Source organism: Astatotilapia calliptera, chromosome 7, assembly GCF_964374335.1.
Source record: "Astatotilapia calliptera chromosome 7, fAstCal68.1, whole genome shotgun sequence".
In the NCBI taxonomy this organism is placed as follows: Eukaryota; Metazoa; Chordata; class Actinopteri; order Cichliformes; family Cichlidae; genus Astatotilapia; species Astatotilapia calliptera.
Window position 1 is genome coordinate 16,520,800 of NC_137428.1, and position 18,551 is coordinate 16,539,350.

An 18,551-nucleotide genomic window follows, 5' to 3' on the forward strand; every position below is an offset into this window, starting at 1 on the left:
GGCAGAAAAGGAGTCAGTATTAAGAAGCTGCCAAATGTTTTGCTGTCGACATTTTTTCATTTTTGCTCTGCCTCTGGAAAGTTCTCAGATGTCTGTCTCAAATACGCTGGATTCAGAGGTTCTTACACAAAAGGCAGGAATTATACAGTTTTGTGAAAACAAGAAAACAGCTTAGTCTTGATGGTGGATAGTTTTACATGCATATGCAGTATAAGTGTCATCTCAAATTAGGGTGAAAACACAGCAAGTCATTTGGTTTTCCAGGTCTGCATCTGCAAGATTACACGAGAGGGATCACATCTCAGGGATCTCAGTAATTTTAGCTTTGCTAACAGAATGGCAGCAAGGTCGGCACACAATGAAAAAACCCCCAAAAAAACCAACGACTGTGGCATAGAATCAGAGATGTTATAAGAACTTTGGATCCAGTGCCATGAAAACGATCGTTCCCAGAGGATTAAAGGATTGAAAGTCTTGTTTTTAGGCTAATTTTGTTGAAGAATTCTGGGTTATGTTAAATTAATCTTAACTTTGATTACTTCCTGCCTTTTCTGTCACCCATAGAATGTAAACAGAATATATGGACACAGTCACCATTATGTCACACACTAGTTTTGGGCTACTGCTTTGAAACTGGACTTGACTGTATGTGTCCAAGAGTCAAGCAAACACCTAACGCTGGTCCCAGAACCTCCCATTATTAACTTTGGTATGAACTGGGATTCATACTGAAAAAGAAGAAGGTTAGGAAAATAATCTACAGTCCTCTCCTTGGAGAAAGAGGTGAAAAAAACCCATTGGGTGTATCTCACTGTGAAGCCACGTACACTACACACCCATATAGCAGCAACTTGTCAATCACAGGGGAACCACACATGTAAGCATACTCTGCTTTATCATTTTTTAAGTTTAAATATGACCACAATGTACAAAACAAAAAATCCTGCTCTAATGAAGAAGACCTGAAAATAGTAACTAGAACCGTGATTTCACTAGGAATATGCTCAGAGAGGCAATAAATCAAGTTAAAAGCAGAGAAATTTGATCATTGACTTTTGTACATTTCAACTTCTTTTCACAAGGAGAGTTACCCCTGCTGGCCATAAGAGAGAACGGAGGTTTAATGGAGGTTTGATTTGACCTCACATTTCAGACCAGGAAGGGCCACCATGAACGTTAAATAAATGAATTTTTTAGAAACTTTTTGTTAATTATTATCAAAGACCTCTTAGTTAGTTAGTTAGTTAGTTGTTGATATTAAGGGAGTTTTTCCTTTCCAGTGCTTGCTCATGGGGGTTTGTCTAATTGCTGGGGTTTTCTCTTCATTATTTTAAGGTCTTTACTGTACAATATAAAGTGCCTTGTGACAACTGTTGATATGATTTTGCACTTTGTACATATATTTGAATTGAAACTAATTTAATTTTTGCTTATCAAAGCTCTCAGTCACATAGGCCTAGAAACTGGTCAGCAACCTCTTGTCAGTCTCCGGTTACTAGAAAAAAATGTCTACTCCCCAACCCTTTTTGCAAGCAGTTGCTGGAGGTTACTGGCTGTCACCGTGTGAAATCATTCACACAAAAGGTATTGCACCAAAAGGCTCCTTGTCATGATTTCTAGCTGACTGCCAAAGTCAACCTTCAAAATTCTCTACCCCTGAGTGAATGGGACTTTAGCAATAGATTTCACAGCAAATTTCCAACCAGTTGGGGAATACACAGAGACGGATGACTGCCTGAGGGACTGGGGGCCCAAGATGATTCTGTTGGTAAACTTGTACTAGATTTCATCCTAACATAATGAATTAGCATTAGAGAAACCCATTGCAATGCCTACTCTGTGTACTCACAGACCTGTCTGCATGGTTGTAGATAGTTTTATATATGTAGGCATGTTGATATATATGCTTGCAGAATATTCTTTCTCTTTTCATATTGTCCAGACTCTAGCACACCCCCTGTTCTTATCACACCACATAGTTTTTAGGATCATACCACATTTCTGTGATTTATTGCACCCCTGTGTGGGAAGCGGTGCACCACAGCAGGAAAAAAGATTTGACTGACTTTGAGCTCAAAGACGGGAACAAAACTATAAGTTCAAACACAGGTCATCCTGGTGTGTGATGTGAGGAATAACAGATTTGTTTTGCTGTTCTGGTTTCCCATCAGCAAGACTTTAAAAATTCCTTTGGCTTGCTTTATGGAACACACTAACACCACAGGGAGTAAGCCAACATTACAAAAGACTTGTGTTCTGTGTTCCTCTTGACAATTTTGGAAGAAATCAAATGGGGCCTCTTAAACTGATTGGAACAGAGAGTTAAGCTTCAGATAGAGCAGTAGACACTCGTTTTGCCATCACAAAGTGGCATCAATGACGGAAATGCACTCAAGAGTCGGTCAAGCGGCGGCTTTCGCCTCCCTCCGATGGTGCATCTGGAAGAAGACACCCTCACCACTCTCATCACCTGTACTGCACACTGGTATTGCCCATTCTTCTCTGTGGATCTGAGACCTGTTTCATTCTCAAGCATGACCTCAACAAGCTCGAGGTCTTCCGAATGTGCTGTTTGCATCAGATTCTCCGAGTGTCCCTCTGTGACCGTCTCAGCAACACCACGATACGTAGTCAATGTCACCAGCAGCCTTCAATGGAGGAGCTGATCCAGAAGCGACGACTCTCACAAATTAAAAAGAGGTCGTGAATTCTGCAGGGCTGTGAGAAGGATGCAGAACAGCCAGTTTTGATTCTGTACACGTAAGCCTTTCCATCTGGCATCTTGCCAGTGACAGGCACGTTTAAACTCAGTCTTTCAGGCATAGCTGCTGTTTCAGGAGACCGAAGACAAGATGTGGCCTATCCTAACATTTGCCTGCGTAATCACAATGATGTTCAGAATTAAAGACACTGTATGAGTAGCATGGGCCATTGTTCCCAGAAGATTCTGGCAGAGTATTTTTGGAAAGCTGGGGCTAGACATAGTAAATATATACTGGCTGGTTTCTGAGATCCTGCTGAGTGTCAGCAGTTTCTGTTGTACAACTCAATTTGACAAAGTTTTATATGGTGTAGACCAAGACATGCACAATAAGTGTTAGGACAGTGAGGCATTCCTCGTACAAAAACATCTACAAATGTACAATTACTTTTGTTACAATACATACTAACCCTACAAGGAGAAGAAATACAGGCTTCAGTTAATGAAGACGTTGTGGTCAGAGCTCAGATGAGGCTATCTTCAGTGACAGTAACCACATGCATGCCTTTAATCCAAACACACCACCCTTTTTAAGGCGCAGCACTGGTGGTGGTCTGGCTCAATTGTCCTCATCCATGACACCACAGAATAAATCAAGAGCATTTGAGGAGACTCTTTTTTCTGCTTCTGTATACAAATGCTGCAAAAGACCTCGGTACTCGATTTGAACCACCTCAAATAAAAATAAGAGACACCAACCTTTCTGCAGAATCATTTCAAGGACACGCAAGCAGGATAATGTTTTGTCCTGATGTACTGATCCATGCCAACTATTTTCCTGCCATTAAGTAGTCATTATGTATATACTCTATATCTCTTATGTGTTTTTGGTCATGCTGTGCTCATGAGCATTAATATTTCCTAGTGAAATAGTGGCCAAAACATTTTCTGGCAGCTTACACAAGAGAAAAGCAATAGTTACAAAAAAAGCTTTGGGTGGATTACCGGAGTGGGTATTTTATTGTACTACAGTCACTCGGATGTCAGACTGAAGCTTTTGGCTTTTAGATGTGGGAACATGAAATGGGGTCTCATGTGTAGTGACCATGGAAACTCCAAGAAAAAAAAGTATTTGATGAATGAAGTACTGGGTACAAATATGGATTCTTACTGGATGGGGAATTAAGTATTTGCAGTGACAGCTCCAGTCAGGGTGGTCTGGGAACACAGAGTTTGTTTAATTTAAACATGGGCTCTCTGGGTCTGTGTGCTGTCACTGTGCAGAGAAAAGCTTTGCCAGTCAGATGGCAGGTCTAATATCTAGCATCATGGAAGAAGTTTTAAAACGCTTTTATGTTTTCTTTCTTTGTGTTGCACAACCAGATGGAAATAATATTTCAAAAACTATTACAAAAGGTCAGTAGTGTGCTGTTTTAGCACGCTAAGATCTAAAGATAAACCCTACTTTATCGATTTCTACTAACGCACCTTGAATGGACTGATAACATCCAACGCAAGTGCTTTATCTTCATTTTTTTCTCATCTGTGGACCAAATTTGATTACAACCAGTCAGTCCTGTGCATTTCTAACTGGATAGAGTAGCTATCATTGCTTCATTCTGGTCATGCTACTCTGCAGGGACATAAACTGGAGAAGCTGCTGTTTTTGTGATTGTCGACACAAGCAAAACTGATGTGGGATAGAGGGGGAAGGATGTTGATTTTATTGAGTAAGCTGTCAGCACCGCAGATGCACCACAGACAAACAACTATAGCACTCTTCATCAGAGTGTAAGATAAACAGAGCCTGTCTGGACATAGGCTGGATGTCAGTCAGGTAGTGAAGTGACTCCAAAAGCAGACGGCAGCTAGTGGCCCGCTGTGGTTAAGGAGGGAAAAAGGCAAAAACAAAATGTAACAGGAAAAAAAAATTGAAATCAGAAATGTCAGTGATACCTGATTTATTTGAAATTTTCTTTCATGCTGGCTAACATTGCTGTTTCAACCCTCTGTTAATGTGGTATTTTTTGTCTGATAGCTCTTTTTTGGGAAACAAATTTCTTTAAAACACAGTAATTCACACATTTTAAATACTTGTTCCAAACATACTCCAATCATTCAAACTGAATAAGACTGTTATCTTGTCTTATACATGAGCGAACACAAACAGTACGCACGCACACACACACACACACACACACACACACACACACACACACACACACACACACACACACACACACACACACACACACACACACACACACACAGTAGCCAGGGGAAAATGAACAGGCTGAGTTTTGCTTTTCCTGCAGAATCTAAATATTGACTCTGTAACCTATAATCATACACAGTCTGAACAAAATTGAAATAAACAAGAGTGCCTGAAATGTGTAAGTGTTAGGCGGTCTCATGGGCACCGAGGCCCTTGAATGCTGACACTGACAAACGCACATTAAAAAGGAAGTGGTTTAGATTTCAGAGAAAAGCAGACAGTATGGATTCCACCCAGCATACTAGGGCTACATAAATTATTCTGCATTCTGTATACAAAAGAGCTCCTTCAAAAGCACCGGGCCTTCAGCTTCTGATCAAACATCTGCTTTACAGTTTTTTACAGACGCTAGGACACATTTCTCAATACTTAGGTCACGTTTGCAAAACTCCTCACACAGTGAGCACAACAGAAGTCTATGTGGGCTAAACTGAGGATCAGTTATCATTGTTTTGGCACAAAATGCATTCAATGACTACATCTCTCAAATTTCATGAATTATCTTCTCACTCAGACACAACAACTGCCAAAAATCTTTGTACGGACAGGACATTTTGCATGTGCTTACATACTGTTTTCAAAACTGTTAAACTTATGGCCAAAACAATAACACAATGCAAAACTTGAAAAGACAGCAAAATTCAACAACAATATTTTATTGAAACATATTTTAAATCTAAAAATGCAGTTTAACCAGCCACAGCTTATTCTCATTGTAGATGAACATCTACACAGGTGTTACTCCTTCAATTTTTCAACTCCTTCAATTCTGGCATGCCAGAAGATTCTTTCCTAGGTGTATTGCCCTAGATGACATGAGATGTGATGTGGATGAGAACCTGTGGCCAAATGGAGAAGACCGAGTAGATTAGCATTACTATTGTATGTGTATCAGTGGATGGTGTGTATACAAATTCTTGTATTTTGGGATTACTTAGTGCAAAAAAATAAAAAAATACATAAACAAATATTATAGTTTTTTACAGTCGCTAACAAGCGTTTGTCCAAACAGTTGTCACATTTGCAAAACTCTAAACACAATTAGCACAGGATCGGTCTGTTGTGGCCATACCATTCACACATTTCATGTCGTGTTCACCCAATATGCAGTCAGTGAACACATTTCCACAATGCTTACATTTTCTTAACAGACAAGTTATACCTCCCAACAAAACTATGGACTGTTCTTGTAGTATCTACGAATGTTAACACACAACATCCCACAATAGCAAAAACAATATTCCAAACCTTAGATACAGTATAAAAGCCTCTGCTTCTGCAATGATATCAGTACAAAAACAATATCAATATCAAAAATATATCTCAGCTGATAATAAACAAACAACTGAATAATTGAGACACAGCTTATTTATGTTGGGTAAATTGGGCCAACCACACCTTCTTCCATTCTGGCTTAGACTCAGTGGGGTTTATAAGGCAAGACCTTGAGGAGTGATGTTTTTGGAAACAAAAAAAAGACAAACACTGTAATGTCTGGTCGAGGAAGAGTAAGAGCAAGGGGCCCAGGGAGAAGAGCAGGCCCAAGGAGAGGGCAAGGTAGAGGTGTAAGAATGCGTGGTGGTGGCATTCCAAGGGCTGCAAGAACAGTAGTCAGTGATGAAATTCGTGCCACTATCATTGACCATGTAATCAACCATGGTCTTTCACTAAGAGAGGCTGGTGAAAGAGTGCAGCCCAATTTGAGGCGGTCAACGGTTGCCTCCATTATACGCACCTTTCAACAAACCAACAGGTAAGTATTGCATTTTACATGGATTGTTTCTATTCTCACTTGACATGTCAATATGGTCATACAGTAATGCATATGTTGAATTTTTTGTCTTTCTAAAGAATGCAACGTCTTCCACCCTCTGGGGGAAGAGGAAAGCTCCCCAGTAATGATCAGGAGCTTGCCATTGTAGAAATGGTTACTGCAAATAATGCAATAAAACTGCGTGAAATTCAAACTAGAATTGTGGCGGACCATGAGATATTTGACAATATCGATAGAATCAGCCTCACAACCATTACGCGGACATTGTCCAAACACAGAGTGCGGATGAAGCAGCTCTACACTGTTCCCTTTGAGAGGAACAGTGAGAGGGTCAAGGAGCTACGACGACAATATGTCCAGGTATAGTGTATATTCAATCCAATGTCCAGTTCTATAAGCTTTGCACTTTGCAAGTAGGTAACCTACACAATACTAGGTTACAGTACAGTATGGTATACAGTAATAACATGACTTACATAAACTTTGTTTCAGAGAGTTATGGAATTGGAGGCCAACCAGGCCCCTCATGAATTCATATACATCGATGAGGCAGGATTCAATCTGGCCAAAAGGCGTCGACGTGGACGAAATGTAATTGGAAAAAGGGCCACAGTTGATGTGCCAGGACAGAGAGGGGCAAACATTACCATGTGTGCAGCAATTGCAAATGCAGGATTACTCCTTCACAGATGTCAGGTTGGACCCTATAATACAGAGCGCTTGCTTGCCTTTCTCAATGATCTCCACCAGCGCCTGGTTCCAGAGCAGGGTCAGGAGGGTGAAAACATGAGGACCTTTGTAATTACCTGGGACAATGTGGCTTTCCATCACTTGCAAGCAATAACAACATGGTTTGAAGTCCACCCAAGACTGGTAAGTCTCTTCCTTCCACCCTATTCACCTTTCCTCAACCCCATAGAGGAGTTCTTTTCTGCATGGAGGTGGAAGGTTTATGACCATCAGCCACATGACCAGATGTCCCTCCTTGAAGCCATGGATGCCGGCTCCAGGGACATCACAGTTGACGATTGCCAAGGGTGGATCCGACATACCAGGCGGTTTTATCCCAGGTGTATCGACTTGGATAACATCAGATGTGATGTTGATGAAAACATGTGGCCTAACCCTGAAGATCGCAGAGATTAGATGCAACTTTTTTGCCTTTTTTTAGCCCCCCTCCCCCCCTTTTTATCTTGGCTTTTTGCTGTTGTTTTTTTGTTCAGAATGCTCTTGTGTGTTTCATGGATATTTTGTTCACTGTAAGCAATACTGTAAAACTTTCTCTGTCCTATCATACCGTGTTTCTACTGTACCTCCTGTGGTAAACAGTAAAGAAACAAAAACTTGTTTGCTTTTTACTGGAATGCTTTTGAATGTGAACATTACTGTACATGTGGACATACAGTTACCAACCAAGACATTTCTGGTGTCAATATGGTGGATTGCATGTTTCGCATGCAAATACCTGTGAAACTGAAACATAAAAGTCTATGCAGTTTTTGTAATGTCAATAATAGCCAGTATTTTGAAACCTGGTGTACTTTGATTGACTGCATGTACCTTGTGAAGTGAAAACAAGTGTTATTCTTTGACAGACTAATTTCATTTTGAGTCAGATTTATAGTGTTTTTGTACAGTTAGTGTGTGCAGAGAAAGATGTGTTCTAATTTTGAAATGAGGAGTTAGTATATATTTAACAAAGTGTATTTTTGGGAAGGATATTATCCATTTGGCCAATTGTGTTTTGTAGGTGTGGGTCTGTGTTAACAGTTTAGAAAAAGTATCTGAAGTATGGGTAGGCGCTTGTTAGCGACTGTAAAAAACTGTAACGAATTCTGCATGATGTCTGATTCATTCCAGTAACATATATTGAAATTATAAACAGAGATGTGTCCTTGTTTTACACAAGAAAACACTGTGTAATGCTACATGTTGTTAGTGTTTTTTAGGTCATTGTTGGCCTGGGTGGGTGACAAAGTGTGTTTGTCGGCTGTCAACCTTTGCTAGTGTTCTGGAAGAATGAGGTTATTTGAGACCTGAATGAAGTGTTTTGGTAGTTGTAGTGCATTTTGAATGTGAAATGAACTGCTTTGCCAAGCTGACAGTCAGTTAGGAGGATTGTGTGAAGAGTTTTGCAAAAGTGACCTAAGTATTGAGAAATGTGTCCTAGCGTCTGTAAAAAACTGTAAGTTGACAACGGTTAGCTTTTATGAGTCACATACAATTTTCTCACATCTTATTTATTTTTTAATTTAAGTAATAATAATTCCATTATGCTCTCAGGGGAGCTTTAGACTTCACAGTAAATTTCCAAGTGACATCAGCAGCCATCGATGCACGCAACCATGTTATTATTGTGTTGCGACAGTGTTCAATTCATTCAGATGTATTCCAGACATACTTATTTTTATTTTCCGTGATGGAAGCTACTGTAGGCTATAATTCAGCCTGTATATGCTGACTTTGTAGTCGCTGTTGTTCTACACACAGCAGTGACTGCTTTTCTAAATAAACTTGATTGATTGAATGAGGCATTTTCTGCTGGATCTTTTTGTTTTTCTCTGTGAGTCTTTATGGCTCATTAGTGCTGTGGCAAAGCTCAAAGATTTCTGGCACTGCTGAAGCCTGTCAGCATGTTGCTGCTGCCAAAGATCATCAGGAGCTAGCAAAGAACCACAAAGGCTCAAAGAAATGAAATGTGCTCAGCATTATGGATGAATAATAGAAGGGTCTGTACAGACTGCTGTTGCTCTCAAGTGCGCCTCTTCTAGCTGGAGCTAGAAGCTAGTTAGCTTAGCTTAGCATAAAGAGGGGAAACCTGTTCAAATGTGTCATATTCTTCCCCATTCATTGCTAAAGCTCACTTTTTAAAACAGAAGTTTTCATTTGAGATCAGTGCCAGTGGCCAGTTACTTTAGCTCAGCGTAAAAAGGGGAAACCGGGACAAACAGCTAACTTGGGTCTCAACATCGGTTGCCTCAAGGTGCTTTATGTTGTAAGGTATACCCTACAATAATGGACTAACTGAACACCATTTAACCTGGGGGTTAGGGATCCTGGAGATAGTTTGTGCCATTCTGTCTGTTTATTTTCAGGCTATTTTGGTTGTGCTGAATGAATCTGATATTTCCCAGAGGATATTGTTATTTTTTGTTATTTTTTGTGGCATATCTCTAAGCTACGCAAAAACTGCCACATTTTATCCTAAGGCCAAAAATATTTCAAAATACAATTTTTGATCCCACATTTATTTTGACATCAACTAATGCATTTCTTTATGTTAAGATTTTATTTTGGACTACTGGCCTTCAATTTCATTTTTTGGATTTTTCCACCAGGTGGCACTATTTTTTCCATTCAAACATTCCATTCCAAGTGTGTGTGTGTGTGTGTGTGTGTGTAACATCCACCTTTGAGTCTTTTCTCTTAAAAGGCCACAGTCTGTGTTATAAACTAATTCAATAATTTAAAAAACAACCTTTCAGAGCTTCAAAGATATCTCAGCAGCAAGAACCAAAACAAAATTGGACTTTGTTTTGGTAATGAGCAGTAGTGCACTCATGCACTCATTTTGGAGATGGCAAGACTACAGCACACAGGAGGCTCTGGAAATGATCGTGTGAAGATGAAGAAAGAGATCAGCTGGAATCCAACTCTGACTCATCTCTATATTTTGGTCATTAGCATATTTTGGTCTCCCACAAAGACTGCAGCGCTACGTCCCAGCAGCCAGAGGTTTGATTCTGGGACCTACACACGTAACCACCATGCACTGCTGCCGATGGATGAAATCCTGGCCAAGGCCAACCTGCATGGGAAACACTTAGAGGCTCATGTGGATACAGAGGAACTGCAGGCTTATGTAGGGATGCTCATTTTGGACTGTGTCTACAGGTCCAAAAACAAATCAATTCAAATCTGCAGGGTGCTGCTGCAAGCCCCTTTCTTCAGCCAATGTAAGGGCAGTGTGACTTTTGCACGGATGAAAAAGAGAAGACCTGGCAGCACCTTCTGGGACGCTTACTTGCAAAGACCACGGTGTGTCCATTTGCAGCCGCTGCTCCACCTCAGCTGGAGTCCACAAACTATAATTAATATTTAATATTTATATTTCAGGCTGAAGTAGTTTTAAAATGACTGTGTCATTTAAAGTGGAAAAATATTACTGTGTGATATTTTTACACCATTTCTGGGAAGTCGCCATTTTTTGTCCTTTGGCTAAAAAGGGTCAGGACTTTTAAGGATCATTGCTAAACATACCCGTTCCTTTATGAACAAAGTGCACCCATCTTCTAATGACTTGAGTTCCAGTAAGAGTATACATGTGAGAAAGCTCAAATCATCTGCTTTCTTGAACACGACAGTGAATTCACTCTACTGAAATGGTCTTCAGAGTCTAATATGCTATGTTGGATCTCAATACAATAAATGTATGCCACAAAGAATGAAGACAGTTCTGAAGCTAAAAGGGACTCTAACCTGGTGCCAGCAATAATGAAGTCAGTGTATCCCAAATTAGTCCCAAATTAGTCCAGAAAACCTCATTAATAACTTTCTTCACAAGTAATCCTTTTTTAAAGTGAAAGTTCTTCTGATAACCTTTATCCTAAGATGGAACATTTCTATCGTCACTAGGGTTGCGAATTTTCAAAGATGGAATCTTTCCATGGGAATTAACGGGAATTTATGGGAATAAACGGGAATTAACGGGAATTTATGGGAATTTATGGGAATAAAGTGGGAATAAAGTGGGAATTTATGGGAATAAAGTGGGAATTTTCAAAATTGAAGGTTGGCTCTTCTTAGGGAACTTAAATATAGTTGAGCAAAGTATATTTTAGCATAATATTGACAAAAACAAACAAATGCAATTCAAATACACTTGAATATCCATGCCATTCCTTAATCACATGTACAGAGCACAAGCTTGCTGCATGGCTATTGAGACCACCTACTGGCACTGTGCATGCCTCCATCACATGTACACATGGACCACACTTTTGAGCCTGAAGGACAAAGAGTATTGAAGGCACACATTTGAGCCTGTGGACTTAACAAGTGAGGTAAGTTTTGATGATATTATGGGAAAATATATTCATTAAATGTTTAAATTGTGAATATCACATAAAATGTATTAATCTGGTAGATAGCAATCTGATAAGATGCTAAATAAAATGCTAGCATCTGTTAGATGCTAAATAAGCCATGACATGCATTGTCTACTCATCTACTGGATGAAGAGTTCAGTCGAGTTCAAGCAAAGGTGAAACAGACCATTGACCAAGCTGACTGTATTTCAGTCATCTCTGATGGATGGTCCAATATCAGGGGACAAGGAATTATTAACTACATAATCACCACTCCTCAGCCTGTGTTCTACAAGAGTGTAGACACAAAGGAAAACAGACACACAGGCCAATACATTGCAGATGAGCTAAAAGTGATCATCAATGACCTTGGACCAGATAAGGTTTTTGCACTGGTCACTGACAACGCAGCCAACAGGAAGGTTGCCTGGGCACATGTGGAGGAGACCTACCCTCATATAACTACTATTGGCTGTGCAGCCCATACACTAAATCTTCTCCTAAAAGACATAATGGCACTAAAACCAATGGACACTCTGAATAAGAGAGTGAAGCAAGTTCTGAAATATGTTAAAGGCAAACAAGTAACTTCCGCTACATTTCTGTCAAAGCAAAAGGAAAAGAACAAGAGTACTACACTGAAGATTCCCAGCATAACGCGATGGGGTGGTGTTGTTATCATGTTTGACAGCCTTCTGGAGGGAAAGGAGTCTCTGCAAGAGATGGCCATATCCCAGTCTGTAGGCATCGACAGTGACATCAAGAAGGTCATCTTGGATGATGTGTTCTGGGAAAGAGTATCTAGCAGTCAGAAAATCCTCAAACCTATTGCAGCAGCAATGGCGAAGATAGATGGGGATGGTGCCATCTTGTCAGATGTCCAGTGCCTTTTTGCAGAACTCAAAGAAGAAATCCAGACAATTCTGCCCACTTCCCTACTACTGAAAGCAGAGGAAACAGCTGTGGTCAAGTCATTGGAACAGCGGAGGGAGTTCTGCATGAAGCCAGTGCATGCAGCATACATGCTGGACCCCAAATATGACAAGGGCATACTTTCTGGGGAAGAGATCAACGGTGCCTATGCAGTCATTACAGCCATGTCTGACCACCTGGGTCTCGATAAAGGCAAAGTTCTAGGCAGTTTGGCAAAGTATCGAACAAAGCAAGGTCTTTGGAAAGGGGATGGAATATGGCAGTCATGCCAGCACATATCTGCAGCCACCTGGTGGAAGGGACTATGTGAATCTGAGGCCCTTGCACCTGTAGCCTCCATCCTCCTCCAAATCCCACCATCATCAGCCGCCTCCGAGCGCAACTGGTCACTGTTTGGCAACACCCACACAAAGGTTCGCAACAGGCTCACAAATGTGAGAGTGGAAAAGCTGGTCGGCATTCGGGCAAACCTACGGCTCTTTGAGCCTGACACAGAGCCATCCTCAACAAGGCTGGAAAGTGACACTGAAGAGGAAGACTCAGAGTTGGATGCTGAGGAAGTGAACATGTTGTTGGATGATGATGAGGTCCAGGAAGAGTCTATTGACTGAGCAAAAATGAGAAAAGACGATTGCTTGAAGGAAGATTTGCATGTTTAATGGGACGTTTTGGAGGATAAGTGGCATTTTTCTTTTAACCTTTAGAATGGGACTTTGTGGAGATTTTTGGACAGGGGGCATTTTTGAATGAGCGGGGTTAGGGGATGGTAATATTGAACTCAACATTTCTGTTTTTATTCATCCATGAAACAAGTTATTGAAACGTGTTCTATTCTACTGTACTTACAAATAAATCTGTTGAAATAACTGTTGAAAACATTTTGCATGGAGGTTTTCTTATGATTTCTGTTTATATTTATGCTTGGAAATAATATATTCCCAGTTAGTTCTCCTAAATTCCCATTAATTTCCATAATTCCCATTATTTCCATGGACAGTTTCCAATATGGAATATTTCCAAAATTCCCAAGCTTAACTTACCATGGAAATTTACCGGAAACTTTTCGGAAATTTACCGGAAATTTTCCGCCCCTTTGCAACCCTAATCGTCACAGGAGTGGTCTCTTCCGGGATGATTTATCTTAAATTTCTCTTCTGTATTTTTGCTTTGGTTTGTTTAAACATTTGATCAACTCCTCTCCTCGCTGATTTATAGGTATTTAGACAGCTGGGAAGTAATTGGATAATTTTCCTTGTCCTGGAAAGTCTGGACTTCATTTTTAAAGTTCCATTGAGTTAAGATGTAATGAAATGGGTTGATTGCTTAGCATTTTTAGCAGCGGTATCAAAGGAAACCATTGTTTTTATGTATAAATGACACAAGCTGCTCAAATTCAGGAAAGGTCAGAGCTCATAAAGAAGCAGACTGCTTGCATTCCTAGCATGGTTACTCAAACCTGGGCGGAGAGCGTGAAAAAGAGCAGGCTCTGCCCATGCTACCATCACTGAACACATTTTTAAGCAAAAATCTTGATGTACTGGACTTCTTTCTCATGTAAATATGTGTAAGTGTCCACTCCAGAATATTGGGCTTGTTCAGTAAACTGGGATTCAGCAGTTCTTTCTCTTTCAGATCTGAAATGTGACCTTTGTCCTTATAGGAAAAAATATTGTTTTTACACGAAGACATACCTAACAACCCATATGCACATACTGGACTTTGGAACCTCAGTAAGAAGAACGTGGAAAAACATTTTGTTTTTATTTAAAAAATACAGGGTAACGCTCCACAAATAACACCCTTTAACAGGACAGAATCAGCACAGTATGAGTTCATAGATCCACTGAAGCCCCTGGTTTCTTCATCAGTGCAACAGAGCGACCGAGAAAAATGCAGTGAATGTGCTGACTGAGCCTCTGGATTGTGTTGTCATTGCCGATTTAGGCTGCTCACCACCACATTTGACCTGCTAAATTTGGGGAAATTGAAAAAAAAATGTAGTTATTGTCCTACATGTTACATCCTTTCATGAGTACACAAAGCAAAATCACACAAGTACCTCATTTGTTGTGCTTTTTGTAGATGGCAATGTATTCCTGCACATCATCAGGGGATCCCAGGACCACGGGTACTCTCTGGTGGATACTCGTGGGCTTGATGTCTAAAACGTTCATGGCTCCAGTAGTGGCCATGCCTCCTGCCTGCTCCATGATGAAGGCCATGGGGTTGCATTCATAAAGCAACCTCAGCTGAAAAGCAAAACAAAACAGTAGTGACATGATAAGAATATGAAGTATCAGAAAATCTTTCTCTTTTATTTTTTAAATCACCATTTCTAGACGCTCCACCTCCTCACCTTGCCCTTGGGGCTCTTGACATTAGCAGGATATAAAAAGATTCCTCCGTACACCAAAGTACGATGAACATCTGCCACCATTGATCCAATATATCGACTGCCATATGGGGCAGAGCCATCCTGAAAACAAGTAAATGTAGAATTTATGCTTAGATTAACTTCATATTACTCCTCAATGCAGCATTAGAGATTGACCTTTATGGTGGTCAATTCCACATTAGGATTCTCATTTATTTATTTTATTGGCTTTACCTCTGGGAATTTCTTCTTTTGTAGGTACTCGGTCACATCTGGATAAAAGTGCTGTGCATATCCTTCATTCAGACTGTAGATTTTTCCCTTTTTCTTTATCTTCACATCTTGGTCCACCAAGATGAACTCGCCAATTGCCTGGAAAACAGAGGGGGGAAAAGCAGTATACTGTCTTATATACGCACGGTCAGGTGACAGTTTTGACGACATCTATTAACTTACAGGGTCGAGCATGAAGCAGTTCACTCCCTGACCAGTGGACAAGACCATCATGGTGGCACTGCCGTACAGGGCATAACCAGCTGCTACAATGTTTCTTCCTGGCTGCAGAGCATCCTGCTCAGATGGCTCCCCATCTGTGGTCTATGTGGAAAGATATCAAAAACTTTAAAGTTATTATTGGAACCACAGGCTATCACATATTGTTAGGACAGGTAAGGACAAGGACACCTTACTGGCAGCGGTATAAACATATGCCCTCTTGTTATTTAGTTCTCAGTTAACCCTGGGACAGCAATGTGTGTTGATCTGGTACTGAATTGGCTGTTATGTTTATGGTATGTCAGCATACTGAGTACATTTAATTCTCTGACGACCAATTATTTCTCTGCAAAGATAAATAGTGCAATAACACTAAGTGCAATAATCTTTTATGGCATCGTTGTATTTTTACTCAGTTGTATATAGCATTCGTATTCTATTTTTATCTTATTGTATATTTTTATTCTATTTTATTCTACTGTATATAGTATATTATTTTATTCTATTCTGTACAGCTGTGTACTGTGGTTATTCTTAATGTATTCTAATTTTTGCGTCATAACTTTTGCACTGTCCACTTCCTGCTGTGACAAAACAAATTTCCCACGTGTGGGACTAATAAAGGTTATCTTATCTTATCTTAAATGTCATTCGAATTGTTGTTAGTTCACTCAGGGCTGATCGGGACACCGCTCTACAGTGTTGATCAACAACAAGCCGATGTGCTTGGAATCTGCATGCATTACCAGCATCACTGACCTTTTTGTAGATGGCGAATATTGTTCCTATGGAGACAAGACAGTCGATGTTGGAGGAGCCATCGAGCGGATCAAAGCAAACTATGTATTTTCCCTGTCAGGTGAGAAGAGGATTTTTTTTATTCTCAAAGTAAAAGAACACATAGACCTATTCAGACATTAATATACATCTATAGGTGTGAGTCCACATACGCTGTTGTCCGGTTCCACAATGATGGCCTTCTCATCTTCTTCTGAGACCAGCACACAGGAGGTGAAGGAAGACTTGATCATGTTGATGACTAGGTCATTGGAGAGGACATCCAGCTTCTTTACTTGGTCCCCTGTCACGTTGGTGCTCCCAGCAATGCCATATCTTCAAAGCACAAATACAAACTATTCACTCTGAAGCTATTTAAGAACTCAATAAAATAAATATGATAACAATATTCTATTATAATCTATTATCTGCTTGTCCTCTGCCCCAGGTGGATTTGTGCACACTTGTGCAAGGTTTACCTTTGGCCTGGGGTTAAGTTAAAACTGCTTTATTGGATTGCATGCTGCAGTGCATGTAGCTGCACTAAAGCCAAATATCAAAAGATAATTAAACTGTACAGTATATTCAATAAGAAAAATAAATAACCACTGGTTGCAGGGCTAAATGGTGAAAACTTCCTGAATATTCAGAAGCATCTGGGGTTTTTTTTTTGCTACCTTTCAGAGTCTGAATAAAAAAAAAGAATGTAGTACTCACAGGTTAGCAATCCCAGCCTTTCTGACAGCAGTGGAAATGGCTTTGACAGCTGTGCAGATGGAGTTGAGCAGGTTTGTCAGTTCGCCTGTTCCTTGGGCCTTTCTGCCTTCCTCCAGAACAAACCTGGTGAGCGTCTGCACATTGGTATCAAAAGCTCCTTTGTCAGACATGTTGCTGTCAGGCGTGGGACTGAGACCTAATGCCCTGAGTGAAACAGGTAAGTGTTTCACCGAAGTTTAAAAAGGGTGGACTGTAGATAGGGGTAGGGACCGGGGTGTGCAACTCTTCTAACCAATCACTAGTGTCCTTTCTGATGCTGGTTGGATCACTTCTGTGACTGTGGGTTTGAAGAGCAAAGTTCAAAGATAGTGAACATTTTAGTTTTTTTTATCAGCATGCACAACTCAATATTTTAAAGTGGATTTCAGTCTCAGTGCAACTTGATTTTGTTTAACTGCATTCATTTCACTGAAGTACGTAACTGCACTCAGATCTTTTAATAGAAACAGCTAAGCTTTTCAGCACCAAGCTCATTTCATTTACAGATGCTCTTTTAAACCGACCATGTATTGTCTGTAGTTTTGCCCCTGTCAGTCTGTGAGATTTAATAAACTTCTGTTACTCAGAAACCTTCAGATCATTATAGAAAATCTGGTGAACACCTTACACCGGACCAACGAACTCAGCACTTTCAAGCATGTAAACATGTTTTCCCTGCGTGATCCTGAAGAGGTGCAAAGTTCAAATGATAGGACTCATTGTACGAGGCAATCTTACCTGACTTCTGTGTTAATTTTCGATGGGTTAATACAACTATGTACGAGAAAATAAACAGTCACATTTATTCACATGAACTGGTGGAGTGTGTCACTGTGTCTCTGCATGCAGATAATTAGGTTATGGTAGTCTCTGTCTGGGAAATCATCAAACTTTTTAAAAAAGTTAAAGGACTCCACACAATCAATGGTGCTGCTTGAGTTAAGCTTACACAAAACGAGTTAGAGAGCTGTTTCACAAACCAAAGTTAAACTTTGGACTTAAAAGATAGCAGGTAGGATAAAAACCTCCAGTGTAATGTAATGTGAGGTGGGTAGTAACATGCTGCAAGCATGCTTTCAAGTCAATAAATTATTTTTAAAAAGCAAACACAAAAAAACAAGAGGTTTCAGAGAGACTTTTTAAGGCTAGCGTGTGAGGAAACTATGCAGCAGGCGCTAGACACCTTGTCCGTAAGCATCAGTCAGTTAATCCATTTGGGGGATATTTTTCGCATGGGAATACCTCAAAAACTCCGCAGGAACAACTTTGGACTCAAAGTGTATTAGAGTGCAGGATGTATTGCTGCACTATGTCCACATGATGTCGCAGTTCAGCTTGAAAATGTGGAATGTCTGGTAAAAGATATATTCCATAAGAGC

General features: G+C 40.2%; 1 protein-coding gene and 1 long non-coding RNA gene across 3 annotated transcripts; one reads left to right on the top strand and one right to left on the bottom strand.

Moving 5' to 3' along the window:
- The first annotated feature begins 6,383 nt into the window (after positions 1 to 6,383).
- On the top strand, positions 6,384 to 8,108 carry LOC113006568 (uncharacterized). The gene is made up of 2 exons (XR_013910338.1): positions 6,384 to 7,110; positions 7,243 to 8,108. It is a non-coding gene; the product is annotated as an uncharacterized LOC113006568 (long non-coding RNA).
- Positions 8,109 to 14,501: 6,393 nt separating this feature from the next.
- On the bottom strand, positions 14,502 to 17,982 carry fbp1b (fructose-1,6-bisphosphatase 1b). Of its 2 annotated transcripts, none has more exons than XM_080303520.1 (8): positions 17,134 to 17,982; positions 16,590 to 16,752; positions 16,399 to 16,491; positions 15,601 to 15,741; positions 15,379 to 15,516; positions 15,127 to 15,246; positions 14,830 to 15,019; positions 14,502 to 14,736 (listed from the first exon to the last, which is right to left on the bottom strand). In XM_080303520.1, exons 1-7 carry the CDS (start codon positions 17,301 to 17,303, stop codon positions 14,831 to 14,833), a joined length of 1,014 nt encoding a protein of 337 aa, XP_080159646.1. In that variant the 5' UTR covers positions 17,304 to 17,982; the 3' UTR covers positions 14,502 to 14,736; position 14,830. The 2 variants fall into 2 exon arrangements, with proteins under 2 accessions (XP_080159646.1, XP_026029043.1); XM_026173258.2 differs by having other exon boundaries at positions 14,502 to 14,739.
- Between the last annotated feature and the right edge of the window lie 569 nt (positions 17,983 to 18,551).

Excerpts from the sequence above, each read along its gene's own strand:
- fbp1b (XM_080303520.1), bottom strand. The coding sequence starts at position 17,303 with ATGTCTGACAAAGGAGCTTTTGATACCAATGTGCAGACGCTCACCAGG. Across the intron at positions 16,492-16,589 it reads TTGTGGAACCGGACAACAGC|GGAAAATACATAGTTTGCTT; the intron begins GTATGTGGACTC and ends CTCACCTGACAG. Across the intron at positions 15,517-15,600 it reads ACTGCTTCATGCTCGACCCT|GCAATTGGCGAGTTCATCTT; the intron begins GTAAGTTAATAG and ends TCTGTTTTCCAG.